This window comes from Ascaphus truei, chromosome 2 (assembly GCF_040206685.1).
Source record: "Ascaphus truei isolate aAscTru1 chromosome 2, aAscTru1.hap1, whole genome shotgun sequence".
Taxonomy (NCBI): domain Eukaryota; kingdom Metazoa; phylum Chordata; class Amphibia; order Anura; family Ascaphidae; genus Ascaphus; species Ascaphus truei.
Genome location: NC_134484.1, coordinates 362,331,485 through 362,350,989, shown reverse-complemented (window position 1 = coordinate 362,350,989; position 19,505 = coordinate 362,331,485). Strand labels below are relative to the sequence as shown.

The 19,505-nt window shown below is 45.4% G+C and overlaps 1 protein-coding gene across 2 annotated transcripts in view; it reads right to left on the bottom strand.

The window, feature by feature from the left end:
• NR1D2 (nuclear receptor subfamily 1 group D member 2) overlaps positions 1–19,505 on the bottom strand; it is a 51,679-nt gene that overhangs the window by 11,998 nt on the left and 20,176 nt on the right. For both annotated transcript variants that reach the window (XM_075586949.1, XM_075586950.1), the window contains exons 2-6: positions 18,036–18,335; positions 17,063–17,151; positions 15,860–16,004; positions 2,323–2,996; positions 1,854–2,039 (exon numbers count right to left, since the gene is read on the bottom strand). In XM_075586949.1, coding sequence (XP_075443064.1) covers positions 1,854–2,039; positions 2,323–2,996; positions 15,860–16,004; positions 17,063–17,151; positions 18,036–18,335 — 1,394 coding nt within the window. The remainder of the gene's footprint in view (positions 1–1,853; positions 2,040–2,322; positions 2,997–15,859; positions 16,005–17,062; positions 17,152–18,035; positions 18,336–19,505) is intronic.

Below are 19,505 nucleotides of genomic sequence, written 5' to 3'. Positions count from 1 at the left end.
CTCCTTTGAAGGTAAGAGATCCGACACCAAATAGTGACGGACAGGTAGGCCTGAAACTGGCGACAGCCCCGACTACACGAGGAAAAGAGAAGAGCAGGGAATAGGGTGAAAGTCCCTTGGAGAAACATAAAACAAAACGATACAGGAACTAAAGAAGGAACCAAAACCCAAGCACACACACACATATATACACACCCCCCCCTATTCAATTAAAGACTAAACTTAACAGAGATGTGTACAGGCGCAAATAGTGGTACGGCAATAAATACAGCCAGAACGGAGTATCAGTGACACATTGAAATTAAGGCGATAATGGAATAACCAAGTTAACGATGAACCTACAAAAAATAAAGAGAAAAGCAAATATGGTGAAGTATGCTCGTATTGAGCTACAGCGCAAAAGAAGACAGATGGTACAGGCATGTAGGATACAAATGTGTCACTGATACTCCTTTCTGTCTGTATTTATTGCCTTAACACTATTTGCGCCTGTGTTTTCCCTTTCCCTATTTATTTCAAACTATTGTGTACAGTATAGTGTGTACACTGTGGCAGCATTTATTGTTACATTCCCTTACATTTTGATACATTTAGCGCACCTAATCACTTCCAATGTATATATAGCTATGTAACAATTTGTGTACCTGTCAATTAGGTTTACACAAAACGGTGATGTATATGCATAAACTTTTAAGAATATATGATTAATTTAATTCAACAGGTATTTTTTTACCTACTACAAATGCACATTATGTAAATTATCATAAATTCTACCTGATCAGGAAAAAAATGGCACATGTATTGTCCATGAGCTTCAAAGACCAAAGTTCAGTCATTCATGCATTAATGCCATGATACAGAAAGCTTAGTGTACACTTGTCAATCTTATTGCATATACATTTCTAACAGTAAATATGTCAATGCCATGTCTTTTCAGAATAATTATATAGATGTGCTGCCTAGATAATGCATAAGAGTTTCAAATTGTTACCTCTCACATTCCCATAGTAAATATTTTAGCTATGAACTGATGTCAAGAGTCATCATATTTTCTGTTCCCCCCCCCCCCCCCCATCAATTTACCACAGCCAGCTATGAGGGTTACATGGTGGAATGGTAGGAGGGGGTAGTTACTTGATAACTGCAGTATAATAATAGATGTAAACATTTCAATATGTCTTGCCATTATTTTTATCCAGTAACTAGTCATTTAGAAATGAGTGGTCCTGTGTCTGATTTCAAAAGATACCGAACACATAAGAATTGTCCAATTCTTTACTTGCTCACATTTTCCTTTAATAATAAAGCAGAAGTGTTGGTCTTGAAAACAAAAAAAAGTATTACGGTATTTTCTATACCCATATACCCTTTCACTTTAATTGGTTTAATGTTAAACCACTTCCTCCGTATCAGTAAACCACCAGGTCTGAGCCTAAGTTTTTACTCTCTACTGAAGAAGTCTGCCTAATATTTAACAAATTTGAATACGTTTCTTATATTTCACACGGTTACCGTGTTAAATTAACTACATGTAACATGACTTTATTACAGTCTGCATTATACAGAACGCCCTTTCTTCTTTTCCAGCTGACTTTGGTCATTTGTTTTGTGTTGTGAAAATGATATTCAGCATAACCATTCTTATGCAAAATCTTTGATCGTCTAACAATAATAAATATTCAAAAGAATGAAAAAGGGATTGTTGTGGTCTTGAAAGTTCATGAGTAACATATATGGACACGTTTTATTTTCATCAAATCAAAGCTATCACACCCAAAACTTGAAAAAAAATCCGTTTTTCATCTGAATAATAAATAATAACTTTATTTATATAGCATAAATAGAATGCTCACCTCAAATGTCCCAGCCTTCAGTAGGTTGACCTGGTCATGCTGTGAAAGATCTTTAAATCCTGGAATGCGCTTGGCAAACTCAACCACTTCTTTTACAGCCGGGGTGAAACTCATGGAAAACTCCTCCCAGATTTGAGGCCCAGATTTATTTGGGTCCATAAATGGGGACATGCTCATAGGGCAAACCTGCCAAGTAAGAAGAAAACCTGGTAAGAACATCTGTCTACTCACTGAAAAAACGGACACAGCCACATGTTATTTAAAACAAAAAATACTAAGGGAGGAAAGCGTCAAGCTTTTATTATAGACTACATCTGAGTCGCCCCAAAAGCCGGACGTTTGAAAGGGTTCTCCAAGAGCTGCTCCCCCATGCACAGAAACAGCTTGCTAACGGTAAACATCTGGGATTCACATCTATGGAAAATAAACATTTTCTCACACAAAACAAAAACAATAAATAACTTTGTACCAGATGTATTCTCCTTCCTCTACTGCATGAGTAGCCGTTCATGGTATCAGCCGGAGTGACATCAAACTTTGTCGCTTTACTGCATCCTCTGTGGGAGAACCCATTGGAAAAGTTGTTTACACTGTGCCCGTTGGAGAAGCAAATGGCATGTCCCTTAGGATAGCACATGATGCTCCTGCCCTTGTGTTGCCCATTCAGATGCTTTTGGCTTTCAGTAGAGGGATATGGAGTTGCACTGAGCCCATTGCCGATGTGGTAATTGTTACCGTGCTTCACAATCGGAGTTCCTTTTTTACTCTGTCGAGTTGCATCCATTGGGATTTCTGAGGGGTCTTGGTTATACATGAAGGTCTCCCTGTGAGCACTGGTCACTGCACCAATGACGTCTTCCTTGCTAATGTCAAAACTACGAGGAGGTGGATGGCGAGGAAGAGAAGGAGGGGGAGGAGGAAGCAGACTTCTGTATTCTGGATAACGGTGAGCATGGGGTCGAAGCTTCTCTGGGGCATGATGGAGAACAGGGGTCAGTAGTGATGGAGATGCTTGATATTCTGGCAGTGTTTCGTGTGGTATAGGGCCACTGAATTGGCTATTCATCATGGTTGTCATGGCACTCTGCATTTCTAATAACATCCTCTGTTTCTCACGCTTTGGAATGCGGCCAAAGCGAACAGCTGTTGAGGAAGAACAATGTAAATTGGATATACATGGTAAATAACGGCTGTCCACTGACAAGGTATATATACAAATACTGTACTGCCAAAGACAATAAGATCTTGCTTTTTAAAAATCATGGAAAGGCTCTTTACAATACCTCATAAAAACGACAGCCTTTGTATAAAAGTCTGTCCATTTTGTTTTCTATTTTACAAATGTTCTTTTACAACAACATTTGATTTACAGTGCTAAAGGGGATTTTTTTTTTCACCTGATATGCGCCTTTGTAAAAACAAAGGCACATTTATAGTTAATTCACCTTTACTTACTGTGCCTTCATTTTAATTGCTGATCTGGGAAACATCTGAAAATCGTTAAGCATTTGTCTATTTGCACAGAACCAATGTGCAATGGTCCATATGATTAAAACAACTGCTTCAAATTCATTATAAAATAAGTTAAGAGAATGTAATGGGTATCCCTCAAAAACGTAAGAATTCAGAGATAACCGTTTCAGTGACACGGCAGTTTCCACGTGAAAGACTGAGTACATTTCACGACTTTTGCAATAAGATCTTCAAATAATGATTTGGGTGTTAGTTTTGTTAATTACCCTAATAACCCACACAGCATTTTTGTTTTTCCAGAACAAGTTCAACTTTTATCTGATGTTGGTTCCAAGTACTAAGTCAAGTGACTGCTACAATCTCATTATGCCGACAATATTAGCATTTGTTTTTATTCTGTTGCAATGTTGTATGTAATATAGCCATCTAAATTGTGTCTGAATAAGCCACATTACACACTGGACACCCCCTTTTGTTTACTTTAAGAAAATATAACATTTACACCATTTCATTTTTGTTTCGTTCATTTTTCTTTTAACATGAGAAAATTGTGGTGTATCACTATTTCTAATGTAATTATAGCAACTAAAGAATGATGCCCCCAGACACAACTCATATTTACCGGAAGTAGACAACCAGACGTATCCTGGTATTGGTCGCTCTGAACTGCCATACAAAAGTAGATTGCCCCTTTCTATGACAGATACAATTAAAATGTTAATAGATTCTTCTACGCCAGATAAAGATGCCCCCACCAAGTTGTATTCTTACAAATATGGTGATACCCTTAATATGAGAAGGCAATACCAATGCTAATCAAAAGTAACTCCATATTTGTGGGATTTAAAAAGGTGCCTGTGGAATCTTGTTGGAAACAGAAGTGTTCAAACACAATATAAATTAAGGGAGCAGGTTGTCGCAAGATCCCTTGATAACCCGTTTTACTAACACAAATGTGGACATGACCTCAATTAACGAGGACTTTGCCCTCTGTCAATCAATGGTACCCATATATTTGTAGGAACAACATTGTGTCTTTTAGCCCTTCTCACTGGGAACCTCCAACCCCAAATACATATATAATATCATAGTTTTAATAATTGTTGGTGTGTTTACAATATATAAAATCAAACCGCACACTCAACCCCCAGATACAGAGGGAGGACTCCCCCTCTCTTAATCTTTGGGGTTACCCCCATAAATCCAGACACCTGGATTATCAGTGAGGGACTATGGAGTATCTTTACGTTCAGTACATAGAATACAAAAAACACCTGGTGTGGTTACTATAGATATGGAAAAGCTGCCCCTTGTATCCATGTGCATTTGTTCACATACCTATCATTGTCAACTTGTTTTAACTGTAGAGTCCTCTACGAACGCTTGATAACTACATATTGTGTTATTTCACTAGCCCTTACAGTGGCACGACACAATGATTTATGATCATTTCCCCCAATTACGTAAGTCTCCGTTAAATCCTGTATTAGTATATTGCATGGACATTTTTCATTCATACATATGAATCTCTACGATACTTTATATGCTGCTGTGGCCCAGATCCACAAAAGGATGCTACATTTTAGCACACCTTTACTCCCATGCATCTGTGAATATGGGCCGTGTTATTGACACACATCTGGCTTTTCAGTTTTTGTACTTCTCTGTGTTTCCACCAGGTGGCCACCCTCTCTCAAAGCTTTTCAGTTTTTATGGTAACCACACCAGCGGTTTCTAGCACCATTTGCCACATTTGTATGGTACCTAAATGGGGTTTTTTTTCTAAACTTTTTTTTGTATGCTGATAAAGGTCCAAGTTTGGACCAAAATAATTATTTGTTAACATTTTTAATAAACCAGGAGCTCTTATTAACAACACTATTGAGTGTCCGTGCCCCTGTATTCCTGTATATCAGTGATTCCCAACAGGGGGTTGGTAAACACATTGGAGTTTGTGAGGTGTCTCCAAGGGGTTCGCCCCCAAAAATATGTAATGGTGTATCCCCCGCAGTGTAGTGGGTTTGTGAGCCTGTGTTAGCAGACTTAGTAACACCCCAAACTGCACCGTCACTTGGGTGGTACAGCTCCCAATTACAGTAGAAGCGTGACTTGAGGTTCCCGCAGTAATTGACAGCTATACCAGCCATTCTGTCTGCACACACTGAGGAGCAGTTGGGGGGCTTATTAAACATGTGTTACGCACATAAGCTCAGGACACTATACAGTCTGGGATCGGTCAAATAGTTTTGAGTAATAGGGTGATGAGTAGCCAATAGGATTTATTAATTAGAGGTTGTAATATTTTGGTACTGGGGGTGCACAAGTTTGGGAATCACTGCCATACTATGTGTGTGTGTGTGTGTGTTTGTGTGTGTAACTGTTTCCTACGCCCATAATATATATTTTCTTTAACTGTGCACGCAATGTCTTGTATATAATGTATACCCTGCTCATTTATGTAACTGTATTTGTAACCATGTATTATTTGTTTAACTCTGTGCCCAGGACATACTTGAAAACGAGAGGTAACTCTCAATGTATTACTTCCTGGTAAAATATTTTATAAATAATAAATAATAATTTATATATAAATATCAAAAAATAAATAGATGATACCGTTCTGTGGCTAACGAAATACTTTTATTTGTGCGAGCTTTCGAGATACACTGATCTCTTCTTCCGGCGGTGTTACAATGAATGAAGCCAAAAATATTGTTTATCCCCTTCCTCCTGTGCAGTATGCGTTTTATGACTTGAGGTGCTAAATGATCTCTGAATGTTGTTGATGTAAGAGTGTGTGTGTATGTCTGTATGTAATATAAATTGGTAAAGAGCATACAGCACTTAACAAAAGGTGTGTTGAGTGAGAGTGTATTTCAATGGTGTGGAAATGTAAGAGGCTGTGGCATAACTAAAAGTGCTTGTATTTCAATGTGTAGGGAATGTAAGAGGCCGTGTCAGAACTAAAAGTGCTTGTATTTCAATGGTGTGGAAATGTAAGAGGCTGTGGCGTAATTAAAAGGAATTACATGGAGTATATATATGTATGTATTAAAGGTACCCACAGGTTGCCAATAATAACCAATATAGTTATGCCAACGGTGCTACGGGATAAAGATATTGTATACAGTAACACAAAAAGAGAAAAGTATCCCAAACGAGCACACGGGTGTACCAAATTATAACAATTAATTAATTTCACATACTTTTAAGGACAATACAAAAGATTTAAAAAGTGTCATCACTTTATCAATATATAATGTGTCGCAGTAGATTAGATGAAAACTCAGGCTCATAGAGTATGTTAATTCAGAGAGAGTTCTCTACAGCAATGTAGGTATACACATGAAATTTAGCATATTGTGTATAAAAAGTCAATAAGCAAAGCAGAAGCATAAATGCATCATCAGTTGTTCAAACGGTATAGCTACGTGCTCTCCATGGGGAGAAGAGAGAGGGTGTCCTGCCACTGGCTTCCCACTCCACATTATATATTGATGTAATTGTAATTCTATCCCTATATACCAATAGGGACCACATAGTATCTTTAACACCTTAAGCTCGGCTAACACATCACCCCCACTGCATCTCACATCACACCCCCTCACATTCCCCCTGCATCTCACATCACACACCCCCTCATCTCACATCACCCCCATGGATCGATGATCTCTCCCTCCTCCTCCCCTATTTTCCTCTCTCCCTCTCCTCTCCCCCTTCTCTCTCCTTCCTTCTCCCTCCCCCTCTCTCCACCCTCCCCCTCTCCTCTCACTCCCCCCTCCCCTCTCTCTCTCTCTCACACACACACACACTCTCACACACACGCAAGCAAAGTTTGCAGAAGCAGCAGCCTCTCCAACTCCTCCCCCCCCCCATCCCATATCTCACAAGGAAAGTTTGCAGCAGCCGAGGGATCACCCTCTTCTCCTAGCTCACAAACCTAGTTCTCCCTCTCCCATCCCATATGCCTACCTCAGGCAGCAGGCGCTCTACAGCAGCAGGCACAGGAAGTGCACGGACTGCTTCAGCGCACTCCTGGGACGGAGGTGGAGGGAGCAGGGGAGCCAGGGGCTGCAGTGAGTGCGGGTGGCCAGAAGGAACCCCTGGGACTGCTCCACGGATCCCCAGGGTTTCGCGGAGCCCTGGTTGAGAATCACTGATATAGACATATGCTTATCCCATAGATATCCAGTAGAACAATTTTACCAGGTATAACGCTGGCAAGAAGAGACAGCACACCGCACATACCGGCACCGCAACCGACGTTTCGGTCCACTGAGAGAGACCTTCTTCCAGGTAATGTATACATACATATACACACACACACACACATACATACATACATATATATACACACATACATACACACGACTTGACAAATTACCCAAAAAGCTACTCGCCGAACCGAAAAAGCTACTCGCCACCTAGCCCCACTTTAAAAAATGTAATAAATTCCTAATAAGAACTAATAACAACATTTGTTTTTGACATAACAGTTTATTTATTGTATTACATTTCTACTTTACTACAATTACTCCTTGCTACATACTGTAGTTACGTGTGTGTGTGTGAATATCGGATGAACTCACTAATCTAGAAATAAAAGCCAGATATGAATGACTAGTTTCCTGAACCCCTTAACCAGTGTCTGGATGCCACTGCTTCACAATTTATAAAGCAGCAATCCCGCCTGGGATCTTACCTGATCCGCAATCCCTCAATGTCCAGGTACCTTCATTCCCGCAATGTTATACATTGGAGGGGAGGTGTTCCTTACCTGTCTTCTGGGTTACGGGGGATTCCGATGTCTCCCGTGTGAAGCTTGGGTCAGATCTGGAAGAAAGCAGTATAGGTTATTTCGGTGTAGGTATAGGGCAGTTAAGATATATAGTGTAAATAAGAAGAAATCCAGCTGTCAGGATTTGGCTGTCACGCTCCTCCCTTCCCTTCCTGACCTCTCATTTCTCTCCATCCAGCGAGAGCAGTGGGTCTGTGGCCGATGCTGTGCCCGGTGTGATCCCCCTCCCCTGGTGTTTCTACAGATGACCATTCCTTTTTATTTGAATGCAAATAATTAACTTTGCAAATAAACTTTCAATGTTTTTCATTTTTGAGAATACCAGTCAAAATAATCTACACGTTTGAAGTGTACATACAAGTTCATATTCTGTGTTCCATAGAATATTCAGTGTACTTTCCTTTGTAGCTTTGAAGTAAATATTGCATCCTAGAATCTTTAATGCACACGTATTTTAAGTGAAACTTTTGTCTTTTGCCACAGAAATTGTATTTGTGATGGTGATGTTAATTAAAAATCAAAACACAATTTCAGTGACAAAACACAAAGAAGTTTCACTTAGAACGCGTGTGCACGGCACACACCCATTTTAACTATATGCACGTCTATATTTATACTAAGTGTGAATTCCTCGTGTTTGTTTGTGAGTGTGTGTGTGAGAGTGTGTGTATGTGACCGAGAGAGAGCTAGTGACCGAGAGAGAGCTAGTGTGACCGAGTGTGTGTGTGACCGAGAGAGTGTGTGTGACCGAGAGAGTGTGTGTGACCGAGAGGGTGTGTGTGACCGAGAGAGTGTGTGACCAAGAGAGTGTGTGACCGAGAGAAAGACTGTGTGTGTGACCGAGAGAGTGTGTGTGACCGAGAGAGATAGTGTGTGTGACCGAGAGATAGAGGGTGTGTGACCAAGATAGAGAGAGTGTGTGTGACTGAGAGAGAGATAGTGTGTATGACCGAGAGAGAGTGTGTGGGTGACAGAGAGAGAGAGAGAGAGTGGTTGACAGAGAGAGAGAGAATGGTTGACAGAGAGAGTGTGATTTACTGGGTGGGTGCGCGACTGACTGGGTGGGTGCGTGACTGACTGGGTGCGTGACTGACTGGGTGCGTGACTGACTGGGTGCGTGACTGACTGACTGGGTGCGTGACTGACTGACTGGGTGCGTGACTGACTGGGTGCGACTGACTGACTGTGTGCGTGACTCACTGACTGACTTGGTGCGTGACTCACTGACTGACTGGGTGCGTGACTGACTGGGTGCGTGACTCACTGACTGGCTGGGTGCGTGACTGACTGACTGGCTGGGTGCGTGAGTGGGTGACTGGGTTGTTGGTGGGTCACTGGGTGACTGCTGAGAAGGGAGGTGGCACACCTTTGCAGCATAGTTTGGTGTGGTCCAGACGGCTCATCATTGTTGCGGCCTACTTCTGGAGTCCTGCCTTGCGTCGCCGGATGGGCCAGCGCAAGTGCGCAGCGTCGGCAAGCCTGGCTCTGGTCGTGTCAGCTCCCATTCTCCATGGCGCGGGACCTTCGAGCTCTACGAGCTCCAGCTCCCTGACTGCCCGCTCTGCTCTGAGACTGCCTCCTCTGTCCGGTCTGCTCCACGCATTCCAGCTCCCCGATAGTCCGCTCTGCTCCGAGGCTGCCTCTTTATCTCCGTGATGTCACGTAGTGTGCCGTTGGCATGGCAATGCGGCATCATTTGACGCTGCACGGCCATTTTAAATTCAGAGGAGAATGCCGGTAGACAAAGGAGGAAAATGCCAAGACTCTGAACCACGCCACCGCAGCACCTCGCCAGCGGGTAAAATGCAGTTGCCCCAGGCTGAGGATGTGACACTCCCAGTAGAAGACCTTACCGTCGAAACGCGTAGGAGTGGGAGTGTGGTGGCGGGTCTTCATCCTCAGCTATCGGGACACAGTGCTACTACTTACTTTCACAACAGGGATGTATCTGGATCATTTCTTTCTCCAAAGGACTATAATATGCTGTTGTAACTTCACAATTTGACTCTGCATCAACTTCAGCACTGTTACAGGTACAGCTCAACCCCGTTATAGCGCAAACCGCTATAACGCGGATCCGTTTATAATGCGGTTTGAGCGTGGACCCCGAATTAAAAAAAAAAGCACACTGCACACACTAACAGCACACTGCACACATTCACAGCACACTGCACACACTCACAGCACACTGCACACACTCACAGCACACTGCACACACTCACAGCACACTGCAAACGCTCACAGCACACACTCACAGCACACTGCATACACTCACAGCACACTGCATACCCTCACAGCACACACTCACAGCACACTACACACACACACACACACTCACAGCACACTGCACAAACACACACTGACACACACACAGTCTCACACAGTCAAATACACACACAGAGACACACTGTCTCTTTAAGGGAGCTTGCTCTCGCAAGACGGAAGCAGAAGCAGGAAGCAGAGACAGGGAGAAGAGCTGCCCGATGCCGGGTAAATGCTGCGTGCTGTTGCCGCTGCCCCACCCCGGGTCTGGGAATGCTGGGAGAGTTCTCAGCTTTCCCCCTTGCGGACGCGGTACCACCACAAAAAATTTTTTTTCGGTGGCCATTTTTTTTTGCGACCCCGTTTATAATGCGGTGGTCGCGGGTGGCCCCCGAGGACCGCGCTATAACGGGGTTAAGCTGTATCTCCAATTTTACTCCAGCATGTTACATTTCATCTTTGTTCTTACTCATGTATTTAGCCTCTACACAGTGTTACTGTGGGCCCACATACCTGTGCTTTGTGCTATCTGTTACCCTTAATAAACAGCAAGTCATATTACATCATTGGTTGTGCTGTTAGGAACTTCAGTTTTTGATCATTCTTATTATACTATATTGTGAATAGGTAATTTTTCCAGATACACCTGTGTGATTTGATGCATTTTTGCCTGTGTCCGCAGTGACATTATTGAGGAGCCCCCGCCACCTCTTTTTATATTTCTCCCCTGTTTTTATTCACTTAATAAATTTTGGCATTATTTTCTGTTATACCTGTGTGCTCCGCAAGGGATTATATATATATATATATACAGTGTTCGACAAATCACCCAAAAATCTACTCGCCCAACCCAAAAATCTACTCGCCACCTAGTCCCGCCCCTAGTCCCGCCCCCAACCCCGCCCCCAACCCCGCTTTAAAATAAAATATATAAATAAAATACATTTAATAAATTCCTAGTCAGAACAACATTCGTTTTTGACATAAATGTATTTATTGTATTACATTATACTACAATTAGTCCTTGTTACATGTGTGTGTGTAAATGTCGGATCTAGAAATAAAAGCCAGGTGTGAATGACTAGTTTCCTGAACCCCTTAACCAATGTCTGGATGTCCCCGCTTCACAATATCTAAAGCAGCAATCCCACCTGGGATCTTACCTGATCCGCAGTCCCTCAATGTCCAGGTACGCTCATTCCCGCAATGTTATACATTGGGGAGGTGTTCATTACCTGTCTTCTGGGTTAGGGGGGGGTTCCGATGTCTTCCGTGTGAAGCTTGAGCCAGATCTGGAAGAAAGCAGTATAGGGTAGTTAAGATTTCGGTGTAGTATAGGGCAGTTAAGATATATAGGGTAAATAAGAGATCCAGAGTGTGAGTGACAGAGAGAGAGAGTGTGGGAGTGACAGAGAGAGAGAGTGTGGGGGAGAGAGAGAGAGAGAGTGTGGGGGAGAGAGAGAGAGAGCGTGTGGGGGAGAGGGAGAGAGAGTGTGGGGGAGAGAGAGTGTGGGGGAGAGAGGGAGAGAGAGTGTGGGGGAGAGAGGGAGAGAGAGTGTGGAGGAGAGAGGGAGAGAGAGTGTGGGGGAGAGAGGGAGAGAGAGTGTGGGGGAGAGAGAGTGTGGGGGAGAGAGGGAGAGAGAGTGTGGGGGAGAGAGGGAGAGAGAGTGTGGGGGAGAGAGGGAGAGAGAGTGTGGGGGAGAGAGAGAGAGTGTGGGGGAGAGAGAGAGTGTGGGGGAGAGAGAGAGAGAGAGAGAGAGTGGGGGGGAGAGAGTGTGGGGGAGAGGGAGAGAGAGTGTGGGGGAGAGAGTGTGGGGGAGAGAGTGTGGGGGAGAGAGTGTGGGGGAGAGAGTGTGGGGGAGAGAGGGTGGGGGAGAGAGGGAGAGAGAGTGTGGGGGAGAGAGGGAGAGAGAGTGTGGGGGAGAGAGGGAGAGAGAGTGTGGGGGAGAGAGGGAGAGAGAGTGTGGGGGAGAGAGAGTGTGGGGGAGAGAGGGAGAGAGAGTGTGGGGGAGAGAGAGAGAGTGTGGGGGAGAGAGAGAGAGTGTGGGGGAGAGAGAGAGTGTGGGGGAGAGAGAGAGTGTGGGGGAGAGAGAGAGAGTGTGGGGGAGAGAGAGAGAGAGAGCGTGTGGGGGAGAGGGAGAGAGAGTGTTGGGGAGAGGGAGAGAGAGTGTTGGGGAGAGAGGGAGAGAGTGTGGGGGAGAGAGGGAGAGAGTGTGGGGGAGAGAGGGAGAGAGAGTGTGGGGGAGAGAGGGAGAGAGAGTGTGGGGGAGAGAGAGTGTGGGGGAGAGAGGGAGAGAGAGTGTGGGGGAGAGAGGGAGAGAGTGTGGGGGAGAGAGAGAGTGTGGGGGAGAGAGAGAGTGGGGGGGAGAGGGAGAGTGTGGGGGAGAGGGAGAGAAAGTGTGAGGGAGAGAGAGTGTGGGGGAGAGAGAGTGTGTGGGGGAGAGAGAGAGTGTGGGGGAGAGAGTGTGGGGGAGAGAGGGAGAGAGAGTGTGGGGGAGAGAGGGAGAGAGAGTGTGGGGGAGAGAGGGAGAGAGAGTGTGGGGGAGAGAGGGAGAGAGAGTGGGGGAGAGAGAGTGTGGGGGAGAGAGAGTGTGGGGGGGGAGAGAGAGTGTGGGGGGGAGAGAGAGAGAGTGTGGGGGGGGGGAGAGAGAGAGTGTGGGGGGGAGAGAGAGAGAGTGTGGGGGGGAGAGAGAGAGAGTGGGGGGGAGAGAGAGAGAGAGTGGGGGGGAGAGAGAGAGAGAGTGTGTGGGGGAGAGAGGGAGAGAGAGTGTGGGGGAGAGAGGGAGAGAGAGTGTTGGGGGAAGAGAGAGTGTGGGGGGGAGAGAGAGAGAGTGGGGGGGAGAGAGAGAGAGAGAGAGTGGGGGGGAGAGAGAGAGAGAGAGAGTGTGGGGGAGAGAGAGAGAGAGTGTGTGGGAGAGAGTGTGGGGGGGGAGAGAGAGCATGTGGGGGGGAGAGAGAGCGTGTGGGGGGGAGAGAGAGAGTGTGGGGGGGAGAGAGAGAGTGTGGGGGGGAGAGAGAGAGTGTGGGGGGGGAGAGAGAGTGTGTCGGGGGGAGAGAGAGAGTGTGTGGGGGGGAGAGAGAGTGTGGGGGAGACAGAGGAGAGAAACGGTGGGTGACACACACAGAGGGTGGGTGATACACAGAGAGAGAGGCTGGGTGAGTGACTGGCTGGTTGAGTGGTTTGCTGGGTGAGTGGCTGGGTGGGGCAGGGGTGACTGGGTGGGTGAGTGACTGACACTGACTGGGGGTGGGGGGTGACTGACACTGACTGGGGGTGGGGGGGTGACTGACACTGACTGGGGGTGGGGGGGTGACTGACACTGACTGGGGGTGGGGGGGTGACTGACACTGACTGGGGGTGGGGGGGTGACTGACACTGACTGGGGTTGGGGGGGTGACTGACACTGACTGGGGGTGGTGACTGACACTGACTGGGGGTGGGGGGGTGACTGACACTGACTGGGGGTGGGGGGGTGACTGACACTGACTGGGGGTGGGGGGGTGACTGACACTGACTGGGGGTGGGGGTGACTGACACTGACTGGGGGTGGGGGGTGACTGACACTGACTGGGGGTGGGGGGTGACTGACACTGACTGGGGTTGGGGGGTGATTGACAGGGGGGGGGTGACTGACTGACTGGGGGGAAGGTTACTGACTGGGGGGTTACTAACTGGGGGGGTGACTGACTGGGGGGGAGGTTACTGACTGGGAGGGGGTTACTGACTGGGGGGGACCTCTGGTGTCACACACATACACATACTCCCATACACACATACATTCATTCACACACACACACATTCTCCCACACACACACACATACACATTCTCACACACACACATTCTCCCACACACACACACACACATACACATTCTCACACACACACAGGGGAGGAAAGGCCGCGACCAGCACCACGCAAATCCCCCACCCACCCGCGCCCATCTCCCGCTCGTTTGGGGGGCAGGCCGACATCCCCCCCCCCAATCAGCAGGGTGGGTGGGAGGCACGTGGCGAGGTATCCCCCACTGGGCGCCCCAGGTGACAGTCAGCCCCGCCGTGGCCGCCACTGCCCTGCTCCCCTCGCCGGCATGTCACAGTGCACGGCCAAGCTGCAGGCTGCTTCTTCCCCCCCAGCCCGCGGCGGCATGATGCTCGTGGCGGGGGGGGGGCCAGGCCGACATCCCCCCACCTCATGCGGCGGCTGCGCCATCATGAAGGTAGGGGACGCATGGGAGGCACGTGGTGAGGGCCGAGCCCCCCCCCCCGCAAGCCAACCGGGCTGCAGCAGCGGGGACCTCCCGCCCCTGACATCGATCGGTGGATCGAGGGGAAGGGGACAGGAGGAGGGGAAGGGGACAGGAGCAGGAAGAGGGGAAGGGAGCAGGAGGAGGGGACAGGGGACAGGAGCAGGGGACAGGAGGAGGGGACAGGGGACAGGAGCAGGGGACAGGAGGAGGGGACAGGAGCAGGGGAATGGGACAGGAGCAGGGGACAGGAGAGCTTCCGCGGTGGGGAGTAGGGAGCCATGTGGGGACCAGGGGGATCGCAGGGAAGGAGCAGAGGGGCCGCAGCATGGAGAATACTTACCCTCCAACAGAGCTCCAGGCAGAATGGCCGCTCGTTGGGGGCGGGCTCATATAGAGCCTGGCCGCGCACCCACAAAGCCTGGAGCGCGCGCCAATCAGGAGTCAGGTAGGGGAGTTTTTTTTTTTTTTTTTTTTTTCAGCGCGAGCAGGGAAATTTCAGCGCGAACGGGGGAATTTAAAAAAAAAAACACGTGTGCTGCTTGGGCCAATAGTTACTCGCCCGGGGGTTAAATCCACCCGCCCCGGGCGAGTAAATGTATACAATTGTCGAACACTGTATATATATATATATATATATATATATATATATATATATACACACATCCTCTCTTCTTCAGGTCACGCAATACTGATATACAAAAGATTCAATGGCTAAAACAGTGAAGAGAGAGGAAAAAAAAAAACAACAGATATTTACTGTAGATAAGGTAGGGTGTTAAGTGTTTGAAGCCAGGGGACAGTGTCAAAGAAAGGTGGGGATGTAAATATATATATATATATACTCTAAATGATGAATGCTCAAATGCAGGAGTCGAAAAATCCCCACAAGACATTCAAAATGTGGTAGGCTGAATGTTATATAGAGCTAAGCTCCGAATATCATGAATTCTAGCAGGCCTGGAAAATTCATTTGTTCAAGTCTCTTTTGAAGGTGCAAAAAGAGAATATATTATGGATGTTCTTGTATGGGAGTGTCCATTTCTTTGTAAATATTACAGATTTGGTCCTTGTAGCTATTATATTCAGCCGATAAAGATGATAGCGGGAGGCATGGGGACGTGGTTTAACAGTGAATGGGAGCGTGGGGTTTTGTTATGCAGGAAACATGCTTTTTGGGAGTGGACAAAGAACCTATGCACCTTACAATGAACATGACAGGAACATACCATCTCTGGACATCCCAACAGACAAACACTTTTTGAAACGACACTGCTGACATCGATTTCGGTTCATCCTCATGATGGAGCAACTCTCGTTCTTGAGGCACTTTTTGTACTGGATGTTTTGTTGTATGCTTCTCCTAAAAAAACCCTGAAAGTATATGACGGACAAGTTGCTACACTGTTCATCGACTTCATAACCTGCAGGCATCCACATCGGATTCATTTGATAACTACATAAATCAATTGAATTTAATTTGTTCTCAGTAACAAAAGGAACTGCAAACATGTATGTGCTAAATAGGTTACTGTAAAAAAACACTCTATGTACAAACCCAAGAGTCACAGGCCTTTCCAGTGCTGAAGTGATTAATTATCCAGTATTTATAAATTGACAATAAAACAGCACTGTGAATTTCATGAGAGAAAGAATTCTGGCTGGGATTCATCATGCCCCAATGTTTGCATCGCACCTCAATCCAGCAGTAACGGCTGTTGACTTGAATGGCAGTTACTGCCTTCTGAGTGTGTGATACTGTCAGGCTCCGCCTTGCCTGAATTCCTTGCCTCCCCCAAGATAGCCAACATCTGAGGTCATGTCACTCTCACCCAAGACGGCCGAAAAGGCTTAATTCTGCCCTCAACTTGGATGACGGCTGTAATCGGCTGCACCTGTTCCTTGGCCTTTATAAGGAAGCCATTTCCATGCAGCCAGTATCTGATCCTTTGCGTTCCTGGACCCTGTCTGATTTGCTAGACCTTTGCCTGTACTTGGGACTACCCTGCTGCATCCTTCCCTGACCTTGGAACCCTGACCCCAACAACGCTGCTGCAACTTGCCCTGACCCTGACTTGTGACTTGGATATTCTCTTCAAACAGTCCCAAGAGCTGTGGTCAGTAACCATTTCCTGCCTCAGCCCTGTGAGTCGTCTCACTGGTTAGAGCACCATCACAGATACCCCGCATTGCGGCGTGCTGAGTCCAGGCCTCTGTGTGTCATGGCAATGGCTTGGAGTGGGAGAATCGTTCAATGCTTATTGCCGGCTCCCATAAATACATTGTGCTGCGCATGCTAGAGCACTATAAAAGTAAACATACATTATTGTTATTATTATCATATGGTGCCTTGTATTAAGTTATCCAATAACTTTACTAACTCTGATTACATTTATGGATGGGTCAGATACTGTATATATTTTTAGAGTTACCTTACAGCCTTCACAGGCATGGATTCCGTAGTGGAACCCAGATGCTACATCTCCGCACACCTTACACAGGAGGATCATGCCACCGAATTCTAAAATAAATGTTAGCAAAACATATTCCAGTCAAAAATTAGGGCTCCCATTCAATTTCCATTTAATCACACACCATTGAAAATCAGTGATTGTCAAACCTTCCCTTACTACTACAGCACTGTAATGTTTTGGTCTCCCTCAAAATTGGCAAAAGCAGAACTCTGACCCACAAATACTTCAGTAGAGTGTTTAAAGACAAGATTTATATGTATAGTTAGAATTAATTTGCTGTTGCCAAAATCATAATAATGGACAGTGGAAAGGTCCTAGAGTGCTCACACTTAAAAAGTAATCATCTCTGCAGGCTGGTCATTTCTATATCAAAATGTATTTAGACAGGAAAAATTCATATAACATAACATCTTTCGAAATGAATGTCTCCATCCCGGATCTCTGTATTATGATAGCTACCAAGAAGTCCCCAAACTGTTCACAAATATATTATTTTAGACAAGACAGCTATTTATGATAGTTTCATCCCTCTCTACACCAGCATATCATGGGCAATTAAAGTAAGTATAGTTTGTTTAAATAAGACAAATATCAAGCAATACAGGAAATATATATATTTTAAAAAAAAAGTGTAATCTGCTCAGAAGAGAACAAGAACTACAACTTCATATTATTTTGAGATTAACATATTTAAAAACAAAAACCTAAGAAGCCTCCTGGAATGAATGTTATTTCTTCTTTAAAATTACATATCAAATAAAATACCTATGTATGGTTTCCTTTTTCAATAAATGTTTTAAAGGAATGTAGAAATGGACAGGATTGCTCATCTACAGGGACAGTTTACAGCGTAAATAAGAATAAACGTCTCAATAGCATTGACATATGTCTCTTCAGTGCATTAAAAACCGGAGGTACTAGCTTTACTTACTAGATGTAGCTCCTCCATGGCTTTTGGTCAAGATCGCCGCACTTGTATATGCAGCCTTGATGCACAATGCGTCCACCTGCTGGTTCCTCTGTGATGCTTTCTGACTGGAGAGGATGCCCCCATTGCAATGGTCACTTATTCTGCTGCTGTCCGTCCCGCTGCTTCCCTCAGAGGCAGAGCTGCCGGGGGATGACGGAAGAGAAGAGAACGAGGTCTGGAAACTGCTGTTGGTACCATCGCTGTCGCAGGAGGAAGGGCTAGAGGATGAGCTTGAGGAGCTGATGTAAGCAATGACACCACCTAGTCAAAGACACATCCAAGAACTTAAGTCCACATGGCCTCATACTAGATTTTATCTTTTTCAGTGAAGGAGGGCTCTTTTTGGTTTTCCCTGGTCTATTATTGGCCGTTACTGTATGAAACAAACATCCCATGTAATTTTACCTTGTGAGGCCGTGGTTAAAGTGTGATGGTACAAGGGGTAAAGAGTACCAGAATGTTTCCGTAAATTGGGTACAGGGTGGTCCAATCTCAGTTTTTAAGTGGAAACAACAGGTGAGGTGTTTAACCCTTTTCCCCCAAAATTTCATAAGGACTAGCACGCCCATGACGTAGCCATGCCCTTAAGAGTACTAATTTCGCGTCTAATGGAGCGCTGACTCTCGATCTGTAATGGAGGGAAATGAATGAGGAGGACTCCTGCTCTTCTTTTCTGGGTTAAGGAACACCGCGTTCAGGGGACCGCTCTGAGAGGCGGTCACTTGATTGCGGTTTCCCGGAGGAGCCATGGCAACCAAAGGATTAAGGCAATACAAATATCTCATTTGATTAATTTCCAGCGCAAACTCCTCAGTATTAGGGAAAAAGAAAAAAAAATTCACAAAATATTTGTGGATAGAACCAACATCAAACATATATATTTTTTAAATGACAAACCAATGAGGTGCAAAGAAAAAAAAAAACATAAATGAGTGAAAAATTGAAAAAATTCACTCACATGGCGTACCCAATAACTATAAGTGAGACAATGCTTGAAAAGGAATTCCTCCCAGAGAATGGTTTCCCACAATGCTAGAATTGGATTGTAGAGGACAGCAGCTCTCGCTATAAAAAGGCTGGAGTGAGACCAACAATCCATTCAATAATACTGAGGAGTTTGTGCTGGAAATTATATTGTATCACATTTCTTTGTGTGGACCTTGTTCCCAGCAGCAACACAGCTATTTAGGGAAAGTATTGGAATATTGTTTTAAAATATTGTTATGTAATGTATTGAGTCACTGTTAATTCACAGATTGCACAATACCATTGTTATATAATTTTATTGACTCTATGGCAAGCAGCCTTAGAGATAATTAAGGCTTAGCTAAATGTTTAATTACATGTTTATTAGAGGCATCTTAAGCACCAAGCCTGAGGACTAAGCTTGGACCGGCTTGAATTACGGTTCCCGTAAGGTGAAAGTACTCT